Consider the following 23,204-nt stretch of genomic DNA (forward strand, 5'->3'; position numbering starts at 1 on the left):
TCAGGGGGTCGATACCAACATCTCATCTCCATTAAACATGATGATGAGAAACTAAAACAAAAGCATTGAATCAGCAAAGCAGTGAAAGAGTGTGAATCCAGCGGACAGACACGTGCAGCTGCTGTAATTATTTGCCTCGATGATCCTCTGCGCTCTGGTTTCCCTCAGAGATCAGTGAACTTTGATCGAGTCCAATTCTGTTTTCGTTTATCTCCAATTTGGTGCTCAGCTCCACTGCGGCCCCCCAGAGGTCTGAATGGGGAAGCAGCGGCGGCGCTTATGCGGATTTATAAAATGGTTTGTGATTTCTGTGAGGGGGGAAGTGGTGTGAACTCCCAACAGTCACAAACCAGCTAACGCAGCCTTGTCCTCAGCGGCTTCATCCACACAGCTGAACAACATATAACAACATCTAACGACAAGATCCAGTTGGGTCAGACGTCGCTGCGAACTATGATGAAATGGAGAATGAAACAGTTTCAACCGGCTCCATCCTCAGAGGAAGAAAAACAAAAAGACTCGCCCAGACAAACCTTTACAGAATCAAGGATTTAATTTCATTTGAATCAAATCATGACCCCAAAATGGAAAGTTTATAAAAAGCGTAACAACAGGAAGAGATTTCTCCTCCTTCCAGAGGGGGTCGGGGGTCCCAAAGCCTCCTGGGAAATGTGACAGGGACTGAAAGGTGACCGACCAACACGTCTGATCCGTCTTAAGGTCTGGACGCCAGGCAGCAGCGTGGGAACAGGCGACATGTGACCGACGACAGTGAACGCAGCAGACGAAGGTCATGAGGTCGTGAACTCAACACTCGCTTCCCTTTCTGAAGGTTGTCGTTTGGTCGGTTTAATAAATCACATAAAGCAGCTTAAAAGTTTCTCTTTGATTGTTTTTCCAATTAAGTTCAAGTTCAACGATAAATAATAATAACAACGTTGCTATGACAACGCCCGTCCTTGACTGTAAGTTTGCTGTGAGTTTGGGAGCTGCAGGCTCCGTATGCAGAGACCCAGCTGTTACCCAGCTGTTTCCCTGCCAGATCCATGACATCAGCGCTGACATCGCAGCCCGACTCCGCCCCTCCACCCCTGAGGTTTAACCCTCCTCTGCTTCACTGCCTCGTGTGTTTGTGTTTGTGTTTGTGTGTACGGTCGCTTTTCTAACCAGGTCAGCTGTTAGATTTAATATGAGAGTTCAAAACAAACATCTCCAGCTGGCAGCAGAGACGGAAGCTTGTTTACTTCTTGTCACGTGACTCTTTAATCTCAGACGCTGCAAGAAACTATTTAAGTTGTATTTGTTGCTACGAACACTGAATCAATCAGCTCTCACCTCAGAGAGAAGCTCAAGCTAACTGTATTTAGTGCTTATTATCAAATGTTAGCACGCTAACATGCTAAAGTAAGTTGGTAACCAGCACGTTAGCACGCTGATGTTAAAAACATGCATAAAAACATTTTCAGTGTTGTTCTGTTGCAATTGTCCTAATTAGGACTGCAGGTAACAATGATGTCTCCAACATGTCAGAAGATAGTTTCAAAAACACAGAAAAACAATTAGATTTTTGGCACTTTTGCTTAGAAAATGATCAATTAAAACAGTTTATCGATTATCATGATTTACAAATTAATAAATTAATACAACTGGTTTCAGTTGTCCATAATATTCCAGAAACTGGACGAGCAGCTTGAGAACAAAGTCATTGTTTTGTTTGATGTGAGCAGAACGGACGCTGCAGGCTGCTGCTCTGTTTCATGGCCGTCGCTTCCAGGCCTGACACACACACACACACACACACACACACACACACACACACACACACACACACACACACACACAGGAAGTAGGACACTCAGCCCTTCATTCATGTCAGACTCACGTTGTAACTGGGTCGCTCCACACTGGAGGCGACTGCGTTTCACCGAGACGCCGACAGAAAACTTCATTCTGAAAATGAGACTGTTTGGAAACAGTGGTTTGTTCTGATCACCTGGACGTAAAGATGATTTCCTGAGAGCGGAGATCAAACTTCAGTGTGTAGCCTCTTCGGGAAGTAACACAAACACCAATACTGTATCTTGTGGCTGAAATGCATCCTGGTCTTTTGTCTCTGTGCCTCTACGATGGATTTCTGCCTGTATGACTGTTTGAAAATCGATGCTGTTGGATCACATCGTCAATAGCCGCTTTCGGACAACTGTTGTGTTCAAGAACAATCCGACATCTGAGATTTAAGAGCCAACTGTTGATCGGCAATTTGTTTAATGCAAGAAATGTTATCACCCACTGTATTTATTGTTTCTTAAGTCTTTTCCTGTAACAGCGCAGCTTGTAGTAATTATTACACCACCTTCATTTGCAGTAAATGAGCTCCAACATGAAAAAACACCAGTTTAACAGTTAGTTAACTGCATCAGTGCTGTTGCTATGGTTACACACATACAGCAGAGGCGCTGCATCCGAGAAAAGGCCACTCAAATCACACAAAATGCTTCAGTCTAATTCAGTTGGAGTTGCATCTTCAGGACCAAGTTGGGTTTTTACAAGCTGAGAGAAGTTTTAATGGAAACAAAAACTCCAATCAGAGTCCTCCTGTCTCATCTTACCGACCTGTCACGTCCACCGGAAGCAAGACGTCCTTAAAACACAATTTCATTGGTTGATGTAAACCAGAAAATGTACTTTTTCAATAAACAAGTGCCGTCTGGATCTGAGCGGTTTAAACGCTTCATCCATCGTCTGCTTCCTGTGACGCTCCCTCGTCTGTTGCCATGGCGTCTGAGGATGACGGCGAGGACGGGCGATGTTTAACGAGCTTTTGTGTAGGAAGGCATCTGCAGCACGTCGGGGGCGTCTTTTCTCATAATTATAGATCTTACTGACACATCTGAATGTCATGTTTTAGCAGCAGCCAGTAAAAAGCTTCAGAGAGAGGAGAGCTGAATGTGGGGGCAGTGAAAACACATCGATACCAGAGGTCACACTGTGACAACTCGGTACAATTACAAGACTTTCCACCGGTTTTCCATTAAAGCACTTTGATGACCTCACAGTGCTCTTCTTCTCCGGTGTAGTCATGTTGTTTTCCACTCTGGTGTCCACTCCAGTTGGGCTGACAATCATCTGATGCAGCGATTGTGTTAAACAGGTTGGAAAGTACATTCTGCTGTAAACTAACTCGCTGATGTTCTCAGCCTGGAGGACACACATCGAAATCCCAGGACATGAAATCCCATCAGAGCGGGGACTCTGGAATAAAACAACGTATTATCTAACAATTCAATCTAAAAATTATTAAAACAACTGTAATTACTACAACAAGGAGCTAATTACATTTAAAGAAAGAAACTTCTGATTCGGCAACCAAATAAAAACATGGTTCTGCTTCTCTGTCACACAAAACGGGAGTAACAGCTGACCGCAGTGGCAGGAATCCACCGTCCGGCTTTGGAGCCGAGTCCAGAACGACACTTTCAGGGGTTCGTGGCTGTCGATGGCGATTGGTCGAGCTGGTCGTGCGTTCAGGCCCCAAGTGACGAACCTTTTCCAGTGTTTTAAAATGACCGTGTCACGAGAGAGATATCAGGGTTTATATCTTCAACATCCACTAACTGACAAAGACGGCGGTGACGTTAAACCCACTAATGCCCACCACCCATTTCTTCTTCGTCTTCTATTTATTCAAGTAAAAACCACACCACTTCCCGTGCGGCCCGAAAAACAACAACCAGACAGAGCAAGTTTAGAACAACAGCGGCTGAAAACAAACAGAAATATTCAAACTGCACTCTGGATCGAATCCAGGTGGAGCGTTTTCTGGCGGGGAGGTTTTACTCTACAGTCTGAGTGCAGGACAAACTGGGTAACCCACTTGTTAGAAATTCCCATCAGCCTTTCCTTCTTTTTTAGTCGGCGCTCCACATCAGACCGGAGGGAGCAGAAATGCAAATGAGCTGCTTTGAATGAGAGAAAAGGTCTTCTTGTTAAATTCATCTTTTCTGTCAGCAGAAGTGAAATAAATCTTCTTCAGTGACGACATGACGGGACTTTGTGCTGGTTGTTGTTATTTCAGTGTATGAAGGACACCTGGTCATACAACACAACTCAACATGAGTCCAAACAGCACGTTACTCAACACTGCTTGTCAGCTGGTTAACAGGGTTTTTTTGCACCATTGTGAGGACGTTGTGTGTGTATTGCCTTTCTAAAGCAGTCGTCATTGTTTTTTAAGCCACTAGGGGGCAGCAGAACAGGCTGAACACACAGCAGTGATTTTATCACCTTATAAAGCTGATAGCACCTCCAGCAGCTGGTCTCCAACTGAGTCTGTCTGCTGTCTGTGGACCAGGACAGATAGACCAGGACAGATAGACCAGGACAGATAGACCAGGACAGATAGACCAGGACAGATAGAGCAGGAGCTGAGAGTGAACCAGGACAGATAGACCAGGAGCTGAGAGTGAACCAGGACAGATAGAGCAGGAGCTGAGAGTGAACCAGGACAGATAGACCAGGAGCTGAGAGCCACTATAAACCTCCGTGAAGCTGAGAGGAGCTGCAGATCCAGCTGATGGAGGTTCATTAAGCGACCCCCTTTTTGTAGCCGCTGTGCTTTCTGACTGTACTGTGGACCTGAAACTACTCTCTGTTGTTTAACATCATAAAACGTTTGTTGGATTTGAACCCAGAGGCTCTGAGGTTAATCTACAGAGAGAGCTGCCGTCTGCTCACAGAGAGGATGTGTCGGACTGCAGAGTCTTACTTTGTCTTCTTCAAGATAACGGGGATTACAGGCCTCGGGGAGATTAAATTGTGTCGGCCTTCAGCTGCCCTCGATACAGGAAACCCCACAAGACAACGCATCAGCTCTGAACTCGAACTACAACACAGCTCTCATTGAACGCTGAGCTCTGGACCTCCCTCAGTCCAGGCCAAAAAACAGCTGCTCACACTCATCAAAGTCCCTCGTTAATGTGGATCTGCTGCATATTTTAAATATGATGAGAACAGCTGCATTCAAGATTCATGATGGGTTATATAAACATGTAGAATTTAGGTTCGCCTAGAAAAACAGTTACTAAATACTTTCTATCAGAAATGTGAAGTTGTCAAACATGAGAGCTGATTACAGATCAGTAAAACGACGAATGAGCGACGTCTGGGAGGTTTCTGATGAAAGTGACTGCAGCTATGAGCCCACAACTAATAAATAACACAAAGTAAAACAACAAAGATTTCCTCAAATCAAACATGTCACTAACCTCTTTGACTTCATGGGGTCAAAGGTCAACACTTAGAATGGCATGATAACCGAGAACTCATAAGGGACATGGGCTAAACTAAAAGAATCAAAGTACACGTCAAATACAAAGACGGTTTCTGTCTTTTCAGGTAGTTCTGACGTTTGTTCAAGTGTTCATTTTTCCGATACGTTTGGTTTTAATTAGTTAATCGATGCTATAAAAATGGGGTGCGACATCATGATTGACAGCTAAGATTGATTGCAGGTGTGTGGGCGGGACCTCGATGCCGCGTCTCCACCTCCTGATGACCACTGAGCAGACGCTGGCTCCAAATGACGTCACCAGCACAAGATGGCAGCGTATCCTGGAGGGTCTTCATTTTGTACAGAGAGAGGAAGTGGAGACGCGTCGGCCATCTTTATATACAGTCTGTGGTGGAGACGTCGGCCATCTTTATATATAGTCTGTAGTGGAGACGTCGGCCATCTTTATATACAGTCTGTGGTGGAGACGTCGGCCATCTTTATACACAGTCTGTGGTGGAGACGCGTCGGCCATCTTTATATACAGTCTGTGGTGGAGACGTCGGCCATCTTTATATACAGTCTGTGGTGGAGACACGTCGGCCATCTTTATATACAGTCTGTGGTGGAGACGTCGGCCATCTTTATATACAGTCTGTAGTGGAGACGTCGGCCATCTTTATATACAGTCTGTGGTGGAGACGTCGGCCATCTTCTATGGTAAGGATCCGAGCGATTGATATGCCGATTGACAGCAAGATAGACCAATCAATTCATTTGCAAGCCTCACCTACACAGTGAGCGGGAGGCCTCAGGTCTCAATGTCTCCCTGATGCTTATTCTTTCCAGAGGGAGAATAAAAAAAGCCATAACTTCTCTGAAAGCGTGTGGGATGACAGATTACTAAAGCTGATTTAATTTCTGTATAAAATCAATATCCACACACAGCACCGTCCTGTGAGGAGCCGCTGAGGACTCGCTTTCTTCTGTAAGAAACGTGGAGCATCTCCGTCCTGCTGGACCGACAGCGTGGGAGGACGCAGCTGAGCAGCTCACCACAAAGAACAAATCAACAGAATGATTGCCAAAATGATTTTAGTGGTTCAGTGTGTGTTTGAAGGCAGTGTATTCAGAGTGTCCCTGCTGACAGCCGGGCTGATATGGTGTTTGGTTAATGTACTGGTGTCTTCAGTCAGGCCGTAGAGGTTAAATGACAGGAAACTGTCTGGAAAAACAAACGTCAACACCCCAAAATCCTGTATAGTCACTAAAGCTACCAGACCGGTCTGTGTGATTTACACCAAAGGATGCCAAAGAGACAAGAGAGGAGAGTCAACTGATGGTGTCACTGGTGAGTTCAGCTTCCTCTGGACACAGAACACACTCAGTATTCAACTCTCAGGTTCAGCGCATGAGGTTCACTGTGACGGATCAGCAGGTTTCACGTCTGCAAGCTGACTTATACAGAAATGAATGGAAACAAAAAGAATGAAATCAATCTAAAGAGTCGGATCTGGAAATGTGATGTGAGTATTTTGTTGCAGTAAATGGGCTAAAACATGTGAAAATGTTATGAATATGTCTGTATACCGAGTAAAAAGGCCCTACAGTTGTCTCCTGATGATACAGTCACCCAGACCACAGAATGTGCCTGATGACGGTGTCCGACCCCTCGGCAAACCACCACAATATTTTGGGACACAAAGAAGAGTCCAGTGGGAGGGGAATTTCCCGCCGCTTAAATCTGGAGCAGTAAGGGGATTATTCTTCCAGGGAGCCGGAGGAGGAGGAGGAGATGATGAAGAGTGGGGGAGCGTGGAGGGGAGGATAAGCTGCTGAGCGCAGTCTCAACGGGTGAAACCTCCAGAGAGCGACGTGGCCGATGACCCTGATGAAGGACACGAGCTGAGACGTGTCGGTCGGACGAAAGTTGTTCGTATCATTTCAAGTGTTGCTGAGACAGCGTCTCTGCTCAGCTGGAGATCTGCATTCCTCTACTTGCACTACTGAATCGCTCGTGTCCTTCATTCACTCATCTGATATTCTGCGTTCGTAAACACAGTAAGACCCTGACTGATAAATCAGCCCGCTATAACTTACTTAGTTTCACTTCCATCTTCTATAACCGCTAATCTTTTGCAGGGTCACGGTGGGCCGGAGCCCATTAATCTCAAAAAAAAGAAAAGAAGCTGTACCACATTTAGCTACTAGCTAATTTACCACATATATATCGGTGTTGTATATAAATATTATAGAGAGGTGTTTCTTATTTAGCCCTCGGTTGTATCTCAACCACCAGTCAAGTTGCAGTTTGTGTGCAAACATCTGTTTGAAATTTTGTGACATTTTAAGTGACTCTGATTGTCTGGTTGATTGATTGATTGATTAATGGCAGAAGATTTGTTCTCCATCTCCAGGTTCAGTAAGTAGCTGTGATTCCGAGGAGGAGGATGAAAACAAAGCTTCCTCGATACAATCCGCCCTCGGCTCGTTCCAGTAACGCTCCTCAAAATCTTCATCTCTTCATTTCTATTCTACAAAGGAGTCTTGGCACATCTGAGCGACCCACAACGCTGGCATCCCCACGACGCCGAACTCCACGACTCTGGTTTCACAATGGAGACATATATGGAAGGAGGGGAGGCGTAAATGACACGGAGGATGATGGGAGGAAGTCTTCTGATATGATGCCCAGAGGAGCAGAGATCAAGCCAGAGACAGAGATGGGAGGAGAGAAAAGAAGGCGAAGGGGGAAGGGAAGGCTCTGGCATGAACAGGAATACGCTGTGACGAAGCCACTAACCCGCTCGCTTCTTCCCCTCAGGGAGTGTCGGCGACATGAGAGCTCCTCTGAAGCCGACAAGACTTTAATAAGAACATCATAAAGCCTTCAAGAGCAGAGCTGAGGAGGAGGAGGAGGAGGAGGAGGAGGAGGAGGAGGAGGACCGAGCAGAACAAGAAAAAAGTCCTCGCCAGTCCAGTCTACAACTACAGCCTCCTTCATCCTCTGTCTCGTCACCAATGACCAAACCTTGACTTGGACTTGTCTAAATCGACTTTAGACTTGACTTTGTCTCCATTAACTACAGACTTGACTTGGACTTGCTGTGACAAACGTGAGACTTGATTTCAACTTGTCTCAAATGACTTGGAACGTTGACTTGAACTGAACTTTAACACCTTTTGACTTGACATGGAATTTCTCTGACAGACAAGAAACTTGACTTGGACTTGTTATCCCAGAATTGAGAGTTAAACTTGGCTGTGCCAATATTTAGAGTGAGAGTAGCATCACCTTAAAGCCCCTTAAATCTCCTCCAGAGGAAGATAATACCAAGTCTGTGAGACCGTGAATCGGGGGCTGAAGCCTGGACCTCCTCGGGGACTCGAGGAGGCAGTTTTGGTCATATTGGAGGTCCAGCACTGAGCCGCAGGGAGAGGCAGCGAGTTATTAGCATCCCACTGTTGGCACTGAGGGAAACACAACAATGTGCCCTCAAACGTGCTCCCCAGAGGAAACACTGCAGAGGCTGAGCTTTAAGGAGCACGAGGAACGCAGACCGATACTGGACGAGGTGACCCACATCTCCCCACGGGGGCCGGTGGTGTTTATACCTCACCTTGCTGTACATACTGTGACTCATTTGCTCTGCAGGCATGAACACGTATGAGGAGGAAGGAGGAACCAAACCGCCCAGTGTGAGAAACGAGGCGGCGGGTTGGACGGGTTTCTGTTTAGGAAGTAAAGAATGCAAAGTATGTCAGAAATGAAGAGAAGCCTGCGAGCCAGTTCGAGTCTGCTGCTACACTCGCGTGACAAACTCCTCTCACCGCAGCGCACATCCACTACACGCTTTTAATCACGGCGGCGTGTTTGAGCCGCTCCCCCGAAAGCTACGCCGCTGCCGCCGTCAGCATGTTAAAAGCTACCCGCTGACGTCACCGATTACGTCCGATTGGCTGTTGGTCCTTCCTGCTGCTGAGGCCGAGCTCTCCGTCCCCGTTGTTGAAACTTTCTGCTCGACTTTGAGACTTTCAGCAGAAACCTGCGACTGTGTGGAGCAACTGTTATTATCCAATATTATCATCACCATCGTTATATCTTCTGATGAGCACATTACCCACCGAGTCTGAGGCAGGCGCACACACACACACACACACACTCACTCACTCACACACTCACACACTCACACACACACACTCACACACACTCACACACACACACACACACACACACACACTCACACACACTCACACACACACACACTCACACACACACACTCACACACACTCACACACACACACACACACACACACACACACACAGTGCTGCATCAGTGTGAAGAGAACATTCCTGGGTTCTCCTGTTTGCTCTGTGCACACACACACACACATACATCTGACACAGTACACAATACACCCACACACACGCATACTTTCAGCAGTGAGTGAGGATTGGCAGGCTCTCTGTCACACACACACACACACACACACACACACACACACACCAAGTGGAGTTTATAAGTCAAGTGTAGGTGGTAGCTGGGGTGAGTGCACAAACACACACACACACACACACAGCATCTATCAGACTGGAGGAATTCACTGTGTGTGTGTGTGTGTGTGTGTGTGTGTGTGTGTGTGTGTGTGTGTGTGTGTGTGTGTGTGCCTCCCACTTTTGCCAACTCAAAGCTGTCAACACTGAGAGGTCAAAGGTCATCAAAGTCAAAAGACACAGGTTTCAGCTGACCCCCTCGCAGCGGAGAAACCACCGTACCTGGGGAGGTGTTATCGATGATGATGATTGGTATTAATGTCCTTAATTCATTCATTTAACAGCAGCTGTCAGTTTTTATTTGACATTCGAATGTTTGTTCGACATTCTTGCAGTCAGTAGTAGACGTAGTTTGTCCAGCAGAGGACGCTGTTAAAATTCCCTTTAAAGAAAAGTAAAGCCCTCAACGTCTTCCACCACAAAATTTAAAGTTCAAGAAAATCCATCTTTAAAACATTTTTACAATAAAAAAATAAATGCATGATGTTTCCAAAGTCAATGAGTAATCGTGTTAAATAATCACGATTATGATTTCTGCCATAATCGAGCAGCCCTACTTCAAACTGGACTTTTGGAAACGTGACGGCTATTGAACGGTAGATATTTTCAGTTCTCCTGATGTTGAATAAACGTTTCTTTCCCTTTGTGTCTAGCTGTCGGCTGGATGTTCAAGATGTTCTCGATAGTTCTGTTCACGTTCTGTTAGAAGAGAGTGGGCTGGTTCCACACTTCACTGGCTCAGTGGATTAATATGTGAGGAGTGTGGTGCTCGCTGACAGCCGTTTCCCTGGTCGTAGAAACTTAAGATACACCATCTTCCCACTTACCTACATCCATGAAACATTCTGTGGTTCATCAGGCAGCTGTTCTAACAAACCTTAAATCGCCAAATGTGTATTTCTTCAGTCTTTGGGACAAATATGGGAGTTTGGGAGTTAACTGCTGCAGTTTCTGCGTTTAGGGCAAAACAACATCCAGACAAGAACCATTTATTTCTTCCAGAAGGCGTCCCTGTTAGCAGTATAGATAGTACTAATAGCTATGGGTACTGATGCTGACACGCTGGACCCCCGGGTGCAGGCCTCAGGTCAAAACAGAAGAACTTCCGCTCCCTGTGACCCGCATCACTGCTGTGGTTCAGCGGGTTTGTCATCCAGAGCAGGTCAGTCTGGAACCAGGTCATCAGTCTGACCGAATCAGTCGTCGGAGCATCACAGCGGTTTGGAGATCGCGGCTGCCCGACTAACTCACGCTAAACGGCAAATCAGATCCACGACTTTCCAGACGACCCGTCGGCAAGACGCGCAGGAAAAGATACAAGCATGACTGTGCAGAGACGGCAGTGACCTCAGGACCAGGTCCGACACCACAGAGACAAGGACCAGCTTCACTCTTTAGCTCCTCAAAGGTCTACAGCTTATACCTTCTGTCTGTAATTCACCTCCGATGTTTTATTCCTGGTTAAACTTATTAAAACCTAAAATCAAGGTTTGTCCACTTACTGACAAGAAGCTCATGGTCGAATATTCGGGTGTGACGCCTCCTGTGACGACACGCTGTCACGTTCAAAACGATTGGCAACTGATCGATTTAGATCAATTAATATTGAAGTAGTAATCTGACCACTTTCAGTACCTGAAGTTCTCAGCACACGTTTCTGTCAGTAAAGCGGCTCGACGTCCAGCTCTACGTACGTCAGAGTTCGCTGTACAAGTTAAACTGACTTCTCATGTGCAGAAATGAAAACTTCTGGACATCAAGAGTGTGATGAAATGTGACGTGCTGCTACAGTTGAATCCTGTTATCAGATATCTTTTGCTTTCCGTGCTGGCTGTGTACAGTCCCAGCTCATGTCGGGCTGAGGGGGGCGTGTTCATGTCAGGGGAGCTCTTGGCTGACGGCCTGGTTAAACAAAGCCCGGTTACAGCGCTGAGGCGTGGCTCGCGTGGCATTCGCCCCTGCAGCGGACGCCCGTCTGCAAAACAAGCAGGTGTGCATGCCATTCTGTATACGGCAGCTTTCCACAGACAGCCAGACAAAAAGAAAAGACAGACGCAGTGTGAAGGAAGAAGGAGAGAAAGAAGGAGGTCCTGTTGTTGCTGTCGTTGTTGTACAAAGAGACTGTTGCTGTCAGAGGTTGTCAGGTTCAGCGGTTACATAAGACGCTTTCTTTCCTTCTCGTGCATCAACTTCACACGCCGTCGAAGCCTCGGCTGCATTATTTAGATACTAAGCTTTGGAGTGCTGCTCTGCACTGGGAAGCTTCTGCCGAGTCAGAGGAGTAAAACTGGGCTTCGATACAGTTTTGAACATGACACAACACGTTTCATCCTCGTCTGTGGTCTGGTTTAGGGGGTTTAGAGGAAGGCACAGCGCGGCTGGTTGAGTTAGCTGAACACAACCGACGCTAATGTTTTGGTATCAAAAGTCAATAACACGGGAGAATCCTTCAGTTCGCTCAACAACCTCAAACACGAAGAGCTTGAAAGCGGATGAGACAGACAAAGATTGTTAACTAGCTGTTCCAGTGGAGGCGGGAAACAACACAAACTCAGCAACACGAGGAGCTGACGGGCACAGAGAGGGGGGGGACCGGATCACCCGGTCCTGGTCAAGTCCTTCGCTTATTGCTAATTAAAAAAAGAAGATTAAAATGATTAAAAAGCAGATTTGTTAGCCTCAGATTCATCCAGTCACTCCAGGTCTTTTACCAGCTGGAACCTGGATCCTGGAGAAGTGCTTCTGTGTTGTGTTAATGATGGGGGTGGACTAACAGCTGACAGTTAGCCGGTTGACTCCAGCGGTCTAACTTTGGCCCGGGATCAAAGACTTTTACAGACTACACGGAGTAAACCACTATCACACACACAGATCATCACTCTGGGTGTCAATACTGTTACTGTCTCTCTCAGACAGGCGACATTAATCTTTTCATTTTTCAACAGTCAAACACTGCAAGCCCGGTCTGACTTGTTCCCCCGGTGATGGGCTTCATAGCTGCATCGTTGTCATGGCTACAATGTGGCCTAGTATTAAACATGAAATATAAAATAACACAAATATGTGTTACAACCATCAAATAAAGGTCAAATTTACTGACAAAATTAAATTCTACATTACAAGAGACATAGTAACGTTCAGTAGGCATGTTGCTATGGGTTACAAGGCAAGACAAACACCACTGAAGCTCAGGCTGAAGGTCCTCTGCACTGGATTTGAAATCAGGTGCAACTGCAGTCGGCAGTGCGACGCATGTGTGAGCGTCCAGCTGTCGACACACAGAGAGCAGAAACATCTTTTAATGAGTGAGCGGCTGCAGAGAGAATCAGTCAACGCTCCAGCAGAGACGGAGCTCACGCCGGAGGTCCTCTGCAGCCCCGTAACATCACACCCACCAGCGCCTGAACACCGTCACCCTGATGGTGCAGTGTGCACAGAACACTGAGAGACTCTGTGCAGGAGGTGCAGGAGGCGTAGAAGTCGTCCTCCGCTGCTTCTGTGATCTTATGTAATTCACTCTCATCAGTGCAGAATGAGAAACTCCCTCCACTCAGTGTGTTCATCAGCTGATGCTGTCATCCACACTGACGTCCTGACGCAGTCGCACTGGAGGACGCTTCAGTTTAAAGATCCACAGCATTAGAAGAAAACGATGAGCGAGCAGGTCAAAGGTCAGAGGGGGAAGGAGGACCGTCAGCTGTCAGTAAGATGTGACGTCCATGTTCAGGACCTTTACTAATAAAGTTTCAGACGGTGCAGTAGTGAACTTGGGTAACATTAGCCTTCCTCATGTCATTGTCGACACCATGAAGCATGAGCTTAACATCAGCGGCAGCTTTACGCGTCATTAACTCCTGAACAAGTGGAGCAGGATAGAAAACTACACCTAACTCTGATGTTCTGTCCTCCATCTTCTGTTCTTTACAAAACAGCAGAAGTTAATGACACAGAAGAGCAACGGGGACCTTTTGGTTTCACATGTTTACATGAACGTCCAGAACAAAACAGTAAAATTGAACTTGAAACATAAAAAAAAAAAAGAGAAAAGCTTTAGATTTCTCACCAAGATGGTCATGTTTAAATCTCTTAAACTGAACGTTTTTTGTCGTACCTGGTGTGTGACTTATCAAATGTCATTGCTCAGGTGAGCCGGTGTGTCAGGCCGTTACTCCACCTCTGACCGGTCGGCGTCCTCTCGGCGGTGTATTTAGAGCCGGAGAGGAAGGAAGCCGAGTGGCAAACATCGTCCTGAGCCAGAGCAATGAGTGAGTAACCCGCTCACAAAGTCACACACCTCAAACAACCCCCCCCCCTCACCCGCACAGGGCCAAAACTGTTGGTATATTTTGGGGCGTAATTGGCCGATGGATGGCAATTCCCATTAAGGTGGTTATTTGGAGATTTACCCAGAGTTCCTGTGTGTTCAGGGAGAGGTGGTCATCTGTCGTGATACAAGAAACATCTTTACGAACAAGCAAAGCGTCACGGTGCGGGGGTCAGGGTCCGGGGTCAGGGTCCGGTGTACGCGGACTACAGTATACAGTATGTAGACTGATGCACGTAATACGGAACCAAAGTTCATAAGTACAAGTTCCGCTACCTTTAGCCGTGCGCTGTTAGCAGCACATGCTGAGGTCAGCACAACCAGCTGATGGGCGTCCGAGTCAGTCACACTATGACGAAGACCCGCCTGTCCTTTAAATCAGCTGTTTGGGAACACTTCAGGTTCGGTACAGTCCCGAACCCGCTCTGAACCATGACTCCTAAACCGGGGTATGAACTGAACGGTCTTCTTTTTGAAAAGGACCAATAAGTGACTTGTTTGGACGTCATCAACATGACTCCAATAAAAACACATGTCACAACATGGCCGCCGTATTCCACATATAGAATGATCTATCGGCCAAAGATTATAATTTAGATTATTTTAATTTTCATGCAAAATGTGGTGCTCAGTAAATATATTGGTGCCAATTCTTTAAATAACTAATTAACGCCTGATCTCACAGGAACCAACATGAAGGTGAGAGGAGGTGAATCAGTCATGACGTCGGAGTCTCAGACTGGAGATGGGAATTGATTTATTGATACCAATGCCAGGAAACTTCCTTCACACAGACTTTTTCTTTGTTTTGGGATAATAAACTGGGAGTAATCTCTGCCACCTTGTGTGCCTGCTTCCTCCGTTTCCTCTTCCTTTTCCCTGCAGAGGATTACCTCAGAGGAAGAGACACTCTCAGTCTCGGCCTCAGACTCTAATGACACGCGGTCCGTCTGCAGCGCCGCATTCAAACAACACGCCAGCAGAACAAATGGATTCACAGCTGAAACTGGTTTCCAGCCTCGGCGGTCGGCCGGCTCCGTCACGCTCCGACCGGCTCCCGGCTCAATGGGAAGGAAAATTAAAAATCAAACGATACTGCAGTGATGGTTCTACACGATGGTCTCTGCTCTGTGGGGCCAAACGCTCGTCTTCTTCAGAGTAAAACAGACACAGAGGACGCTGCCGTGTGATTGGCTGGCAGCTTGTTGTAAAGGTAAATGGTGCAGAAATGCCACATAGAGCCGCACGTCATTAACTGGGCCTCACAGGAAGTGATTCCCTTTATGGATGCTCTGTCATCACAGCACAGGCCGGCTGATGTACTTATGTAATATAACAGAGAGCGCTCCTTTCATCGGACCACACAGCAGAACTAACTGATGACCAACTGTAAAGGCTCCTACACACTCCGTGATGACGGCCACGTCTCGAGTCTCGGCGCTACGCTGTGAATAGAAAACAAAAGTGCTGCTGTCATGTTGTGAAAATGCAGCAAAAAACAGACCAGAGACCAGCGCAGGCCGCTCCCAGACTGCTGTTTTTCCTGACAGTGAAATTCTCTTTTCCAGTCTGTGTGTTGGTGTGTGTGGGTGTACAGGTGAGAGGACAGGCGAGAGGACAGGCGAGAGGACAGGCGGGAGGACAGGTGAGAGGACAGGCGAGAGGACAGGCGAGAGGACAGGCGGGAGGACAGGTGAGAGGACAGGCGAGAGGTTCATTCAAATGAGGCAGAGCAAAGTGGAAACTGACGTCTCAGACCTACGTCTGTTTCAGGAGCAACGTCACTCTGCTGCCTCTTTGGTGCTTTATCGACTTGTTAGCCGTGCTGCTAACAAGTCTTTGCTCTGAAGATCCTGAAGCCTGATTGGTTGTGCACTCTGCAACACCTGCACTGGTGTGACGATGACCTTATTATCTTCACGGCATCTCTTAATGTGCCACTAGGCTTGGGGCCGGTTATTGTTTACATTTTCTCAATACTAGTTTTGATATAATAATAATAATAATAGTTTCAGCACTAAAACCAAAGTGTTTCTCTGAGAAATAAATGTTTTCTACAAAACCTTTTTTTCAGTGAATAACTTTGGTACTCATTTCTGTTTGTAGTACAAAAGTACTGCAGTTTGATACCCTGCCGCCACTCAGTCAGGGATTTACTGTATAAAAACGGTGGTTTCACCACTGATTCACTGCTGGTGATCCTCAATATGAAGGCAGCAGATCCAGGACTTATTCATAGTAATTAATATTCATTTCATCACGTCCCAGAGACTCAGTTCAGTGACCAAATGTGTCTGAAGCATTGAAAAGTACGGGAAGTTCAAAAGTTAGCTCTGTCAGGTCAGGTCAGATTCTCTAGCCAATTTCATACTTTTTTATTTTGGCAAAGCTGCTTGTGTTTAGACTAAATATGATGCTGCTGGGGGGACACATTTGGTTTCTATGTTGAATTAGTTAGATTACTCAGCATGAGGACTTTAAACAGCTTCCAGGCCTGAACCAGACCACCTGCCCTACAGAGGGACCACCGGACACCGCCAGCAGACCGCCTCGGGTTGGCTCCTGATATAAAGTTACAGCTGATACACCATCACGCCAACGTTTCGTGACTCAACTTGATCACGCACTTCATGGAAATGCGTCCGTTATCGGACACATTCCAGCAGGACGCGCGGGGAACAAAACCAGTGTCAGGGTCGCGGCTCTGGATGGTCCTGGTTGTTTTTGTTCTGGTCAACAGATGATTATGAAAGAGAGATGAAGGGATCCAGGGAAAATATAATGTCAGGCACTGGCAGTTGGCCACAATCGGGTTTACCTGTGTGTCCGATAATGGGTCTCATCCGCAGGGTTTTCTGCGCTGCACAGGTAATCGACCGTCAACAATAAAACAACGTAGGCTGACTGAGTTGTATTAATTATACGCACATTTATAGCATTACATTGTCATACAGCTACTCACACTCGACACAGAAATCTCAACCACAGCTAACCTGGTTCGCAAGAGCCTCCGAGAAGACAACAGTGAGCGAAACAAACATTTCAATATTACGGAATTATATGTCGCCTTGCTTGACATTGGCACACAAACCTCAGGAACGGTATTTAATACCTTTCCTGGATCCACATGGAGCTGCCCTTAGATCCGGCTTCACGATGATCAGCAAAGCAGCTCGTATAACAACAACATTTTACATTTCAGAAAACATGTGCGTCATTCGTCATACACCACAGAAGCGAGTAGCAAATGCGCAAAGCATCCCTAAAAGTACCAATAGTGTCAAAAAGTGTGCTAGTTACCGGTTTACACCATTGCCGAAACAAACAATGGATCCATACCACTGAAACAAAGTTATATCTGTTACTTTATCGGGACTCTTTCTTCGCCGATAAGCTATGAAACAATTAATTACCAGACTTTTCAATGCGGTTCAGCGCGACGTTCTCACGAAGCTTAGCTAGCAAACAAAACACTGTCCGACAATGGAAACCACCGTGAATCCGGCTGCTTACCTGCAGCTCGGCCCGCTCGACCTCCCACTGCGCCCTCTCCACCTCGAAGCGGGCCCACTCATGCTGGAGAAAGTGTAAAATCCCCGGGATGTTGTAATGAGCCCTGGCCGCCTCTCCGCCGCCGAAGTCTCCAGTCTGCGGAGCTTTAATATTCCCACCGCCGGACAAACCAGAGCTGTTGTTGTTATTGAAGAAGACACCGGGGCCCGCCTGCTCGTCCATGGCCGGACCGGGGCGATGTGGCTTCTGGTTCGGTCCGGTTCTCTCAACCGCGTCAGTAAACTATCCTCAGGAGGGAAATAAAGTCCATCAACAGTCCTCTCCGCTGTCCCTCTCCACTCGTGTCTCAACCAGCTGTCAAATGATGAGACGACCGTCGAGCCAACGGCATGAACACAAACACACGACTTCCGGCCTGGAATTTCAAAATACAACTAAAGCTTAATGTACATGTGCAGCACAGTACTGTAAATAGAAGTAATGATAATAATAATAGTAAATAATAATACAAATACGAAATAAAATAGATTAAATTTCATGTAATCTAATTCATTGTAAAATCTCATTATCACACTAGTTCTTATTATCACACTTACACACTCATTATCACACACACACACACACACACACACACACACACACACACACACACACACGACTTCACTGTCAAATTCAATAATCAAATATTAGAAAATAAATCTTACACCAAACTTTAAATTGAGTGGGTTATTATGAGAGTATTGCTATTTTACAATGAATTAATCATGAAGAAACACATGTTGATTATCAGTTTTGTGACAATTATGTGAAGCAGAAAGAATACTTAGCGGTTAATGTGTCAGCTAATTGATTCATTAATGAATCGTTTCAGTGTTAAAACGTGTCTATTTCACGATGGTTACTTTCAAACAATTGCAGCAACACAATTTACACATACTTCTATTGAAGACTTCGACCCACAACCTTTATTTTGAAGGCGACGCCGTTTCATTTCCGGGATCACTTTAGCTAACGTGAAGGTGTGTGACCTGGGCGGTGACGTCAACCACGCTCAGTCCCGCCCACTACCGGAAATCTTCTCACACCATTGGCTGACCAGATGGATGGTAAGAAAATTATCCAATTGAAGAAGAGCGCGCGCTACGTCACCGAACGACGACGATTTGTGTTCAAGTTCATTGACGTCATTACAAATGATCTTTTATGAGTTCATTTACTTATTTACAGTTTCAGCGACGGAAGAAAGTTCTGCACTTTATTTAGTTTAATGAAAACACAAATAAACACAAATAAAATGTATTTACATTCATCATAACAGATGAGCTGGTGGAACATGACAAGGAAGTAACAGTGTCCCTGTCGCTCTCTGTCTCTGTCTGTCTGTCTCTCTCTCTCCCTGTCTGTCTCTCTCTGTCTCTGTCTGTCTGTCTCTCTCTCTCCCTGTCGCTCTCTCTCCCCCTGTCTCTCTCTCTCCCTCTGTCTCTCTCTCCCTCTGTCTCTCCCTCTGTCTCTCTCTCCCTGTCTCTCTCTCTCCCTCTGTCTCTCTCTCCCTCTGTCTCTCCCTCTGCCCCCCTCCCCGTCTCTCTTCCTGTCTCTCTCTCTCCCTCTGTCTCTCCCTCTCCCTCTGCCCCCTCCCCGTCTCTCCCTCTGTCCCTCTCCCTCTCTCTCCCTGTCTCTCCCTCTCCCTCTGCCCCCCTCCCTCTCTCTCTCCCTGTCTCCCTGTCTCTCCCTCCCTCTGTCTCTCCCTCTCCCTCTCTCTCCCTCTCCCTCTCTCTCCCTGTCTCTCTCTCTCTCTCCCTCTGCCCCCCTCCCCGTCTCTCTCCCTGTCTCTCCCTCTGTCCCTCTCCCTCTCTCTCCCTGTCTCTCTCTCCCTCTGTCTCTCCCTCTCCCTCTGCCCCCCTCCCCGTCTCTCTCCCTGTCTCTCCCTCTGTCCCTCTCCGTCTGTCTCTCTCTCCCTCTCCGTCTCTCCCTCTGTCTCTCCCTCTCCCTCTGCCCCCCTCCCCGTCTCTCTCCCTGTCTCTCCCTCTGTCCCTCTCCATCTGTCTCTCTCTCCCTCTCCCTGTCTCTCCCTCTGCCCCCCTCCCTGTCCCTCTCCCTCTCTCTCCCTGTCTCTCTCTCCCTCTCCCTGTCTCTCTCTCCCTCTGTCTCTCCCTCTGCCCCTCTCCCTGTCTCTCCCTCTCTCTCCCTCTGTCTCTCCCTCTGCCCCCCTCCCCGTCTCTCTCCCTCTGTCTCTCCCTCTGCCCCCCTCCCCGTCTCTCTCCCTGTCTCTCACTCTCCGTCTCTCCCTCTGTCCTTCTCCCTCTCTCTCCCTGTCTCTCTCTCTCCCTCTGTCTCTCTCCCTCTCTCTCTCTCCCTCTCCCTGTCCCTCTCCCTCTGCCCCCCTCCCCGTCTCTCTCCCCGTCTCCCCCCCTCCGTCTGTCCCCGTGCAGTCAGCGGCTCTGCGGCTCTAACTTGATTATGTCCGCAGATGATTCCCGCCGCGGCAGCAGCCATGTGCTAATCAGCTGATGCGCCGCAGCCGCCTCTGCAGTCTCTATTTAACTCCTGCTGGTTTGACCCTCGTGTCCCAGCAGCCCCGCGCGCTCTGCTGCTGCTCCCTCCATCACACACTCCGGTCCACACACACTCCGGTCCACACAGACTCGGTCCACACACTCCGGTCCACACACACTCGGTCCACACACACTCGGTCCACACACAGCATGCCTCCGTTTGACAAAAGCCAGCTGCAGAACAAACCCTTCAAACTGAGGAAGAGCTTCGGTAAGTGTCTCAGACAGCTGGGGGGGGGGGGGCCCGTTTCCAAACGTGAAGGTGTCTCACGGGTTTTCGTTTCTCTGTGCAGATACAAGGAAGCAAGAAGTGGCGGGCATCAGGTCCAAGTTCCCCAACAAGATCCCGGTAAGTCTGCGGCAGAACTGTCTCCTAAGTGTGTAAAGGTGGTTTCATGAGGTCTCACCTGTTGGCCGGCTGCTCGCAGGTGATCATTGAACGCTACGACAGGGAGAAGTACCTGCCCCCGCTGGACAAGACCAAGTTCCTGGTGCCGCATGAACTCACCATGACTCAGTTCGTCACCATCATCAGGTAAAGTTCGTCTCACTGTTTCAGTTTCCTCCAGACGCCACATCTGTCGGCTGTTGGGATGTGACTATTTGCTGGGATAGTGCTGCTGTAGAACAAAGGACTGCAACTGATGATTTTCTGATCTTTCTTCTTTAGAAGGTCAGAAAATTGTGAAAAATACAAGTTACAATGTCCGCCGCCCCCCCCCCCCCCATCACTGCAGACTAAAACGGCAAATCTTCACAAAGCTGGAATTATGAAAAGCCAACTATTAATCGATCATAAAGTTATTTTTCTGCTGATTCACTGCTGTTTTACTGTAATGCTGCTTAAACAAAGGTAGTTGTTAATGTTGTGGTAATAAAATGTTAATTTAGTTGATTCTGTTTTATTGTGTAGAAGGTGGAGCAGAGTCTAAAATATATATCTGGTCAGGTAGTGAGTTATCAGATGGAGGAACTGGTCTATTTCCTGGAAATGTTGACAACCAAACTTCACTCTGAAAGTTGAACATTTTGAGTCTTCAGTTGAGCTGCTTCCTTGTTGGTCATGATTACACAGCAGAAACTGACTGTGTTCCTGTTTCAGTCCACAAACTTATGAAACTGAAGTGTCACAGTGAGACCAGCAACATGTGTTGAAGAATCTCCTCTGCAGCAGTGAAGTATCAGCCTTTCCTTCAGTTCTTCATCACGTGTCGAATCACATGAAGAATAAGTCCCTGTCTGTCTCTCTGGCTCTCCACGCAGACAGCTCTGGTTTTAAATTTGGGAGGTAAATGGAGTTTAGTTTGTGGAGCTCGAATCGTTGAAAAATGACACTTCAATAATTCATTTCTTTCGATGTTTGCGTGACTGAAACGACATGTTCACGAAACGTGTGAGTGATCTGGATGATATCAGATAAATGTTGAGAATATAAATGATATGAATCCTTCAGCCTGACGACTTGCTGCTCTTTCGGCTTTGAATCTTTCACTTTTGCTGGTTCCTCAGTTTCATCTTGGTCATGATTACCCAGCAGAAAGTCGCCAACAGTTATGAGTGAAAAGTGTCACTTCCTAAAGACGGCGAGTCACACGGCTGCTCTAGGATCAGTTCTAACTCGAGGATCAATGCCGGCCTACATGATGTAACGGCAATACATACATGTTGCATAAGTAACACGTGAAGGAGATCAGAGTGTTTCAAGCATGACGTCATGAACTGTGTCCCAAATCAATACTGCATGCTGATAGATACTGTGTACTATATACTGCATGTACTAATCCACATTATCTGTTTAGTACAAATTTAGAAAATGATACGAGACGCTGATTAACTTCAACTGTGACGTTGGACTTAATAATGAATTTAAGTAATTAAGCCCCCCCCCCCTCACTCGAGATGTGTTTGTCACTTGACTGAGCTTCACTGCAGAATGATGTTTGTTTAATCTGCTGAGGGAAAGTTCCTCCATGACTAGTCTGCAGCCAATCAGGGTCCAGTATGAAACTTGGAGAAGGGGTAGACGTCCATGTTCCTGCAGCCGTTTTCTGCCTAAAAGCTGAACAGTACCTCCGTTTTATTTGTGCAATGCATTGTGGGACAGAACTGCATCATTAGTCTGCATACCAACATTTTTGCAATGTGAATGCTTAAAATGCTCGGGATTCAAATGGAGTCTGGTCACAGCTGAAGTGAGCAGCCTCAGTCGGTGATCGTAGTTGAACAGCAGAAAACAATAGTGGATCCACATTAGTGCTGAACCGGCGTCCCATGCGGAGCAGCTAATGGACAGCGTGCTCTCTGCTAGACTCCTCATTAATGGCTGCCGTCTGTCTTTTTGTCTCCGGTCTGTCAGGAACCGCATGGCTCTGCTGCCCACGCAGGCCTTCTACCTGCTCATCAACAACAGCGGGCTGGCCAGCATGTCTCTCACCATGGCTCAGGTGTACAAAGACCACCAGGACGAGGACGGCTTCCTCTACATGACCTACGCCTCGCAGGAGATGTTCGGACACTGACGCAAACTGCTTCCACTCCAGATTTTATTTGACCTTAAAGGCCGCCTGCTTCTAGATCTGCTGTAAATAGAAAAATACTCTGTATATATTATAATTGTTGTACATGTTGACTGTGGATTTTAATTAAAGTACGTGGATCCAATAAATCTAAAGTCTTAACTGTGAGCAGTCTGGTGGTTCAGGAGGATCATGTGTTCATGTTTTCATGGACATTAGAAGTCAGGCCCCTTAATCTTAAATTATTTTTAGTAGTTCAGGAAGTTTTCTGCTGCTCAGACTAACTTTTTGTTAACAAGCTGCTTTGAAAAGAAACTCCTCTCGTCCTCGTGAGATTGTAAAAGGTGTCGGATTATTATTTATATATTCAACATTAAGCAGATTGAGTTTCATCTTAAAGGCCCAGGTTGATTTACAGTAGGACTGACCCTGGTGCTGTTCTTTAAGAAGCTTATTTTCAGTTGGTGTAAAGTCT

At 46.8% G+C, this 23,204-nt stretch overlaps 2 protein-coding genes across 3 annotated transcripts in view; one reads left to right on the forward strand and one right to left on the reverse strand.

Moving 5' to 3' along the window:
* The window catches only part of strn (striatin, calmodulin binding protein), a 33,385-nt gene extending 15,415 nt beyond the window's left edge, over positions 1-17,970 (reverse strand). For both annotated transcript variants that reach the window (XM_070922422.1, XM_070922414.1), the window contains exon 1: positions 17,662-17,970. In XM_070922422.1, the coding sequence (XP_070778523.1) occupies positions 17,662-17,883 (222 nt within the window). In that variant the 5' untranslated portion in view covers positions 17,884-17,970. The remainder of the gene's footprint in view (positions 1-17,661) is intronic.
* A 2,393-nt stretch (positions 17,971-20,363) lies between these two features.
* map1lc3c (microtubule-associated protein 1 light chain 3 gamma) lies at positions 20,364-22,827 on the forward strand. The gene is made up of 4 exons (XM_070922823.1): positions 20,364-20,424; positions 20,507-20,562; positions 20,642-20,748; positions 22,570-22,827. The coding sequence occupies exons 1-4, from the start codon at positions 20,364-20,366 to the stop codon at positions 22,730-22,732; spliced, it is 387 nt and encodes a 128-aa protein (XP_070778924.1). The 3' UTR covers positions 22,733-22,827.
* The last annotated feature ends 377 nt before the right edge of the window (positions 22,828-23,204 follow it).

This window comes from Enoplosus armatus, chromosome 2 (genome assembly GCF_043641665.1).
Source record: "Enoplosus armatus isolate fEnoArm2 chromosome 2, fEnoArm2.hap1, whole genome shotgun sequence".
Classification (NCBI taxonomy): domain Eukaryota; kingdom Metazoa; phylum Chordata; class Actinopteri; order Centrarchiformes; family Enoplosidae; genus Enoplosus; species Enoplosus armatus.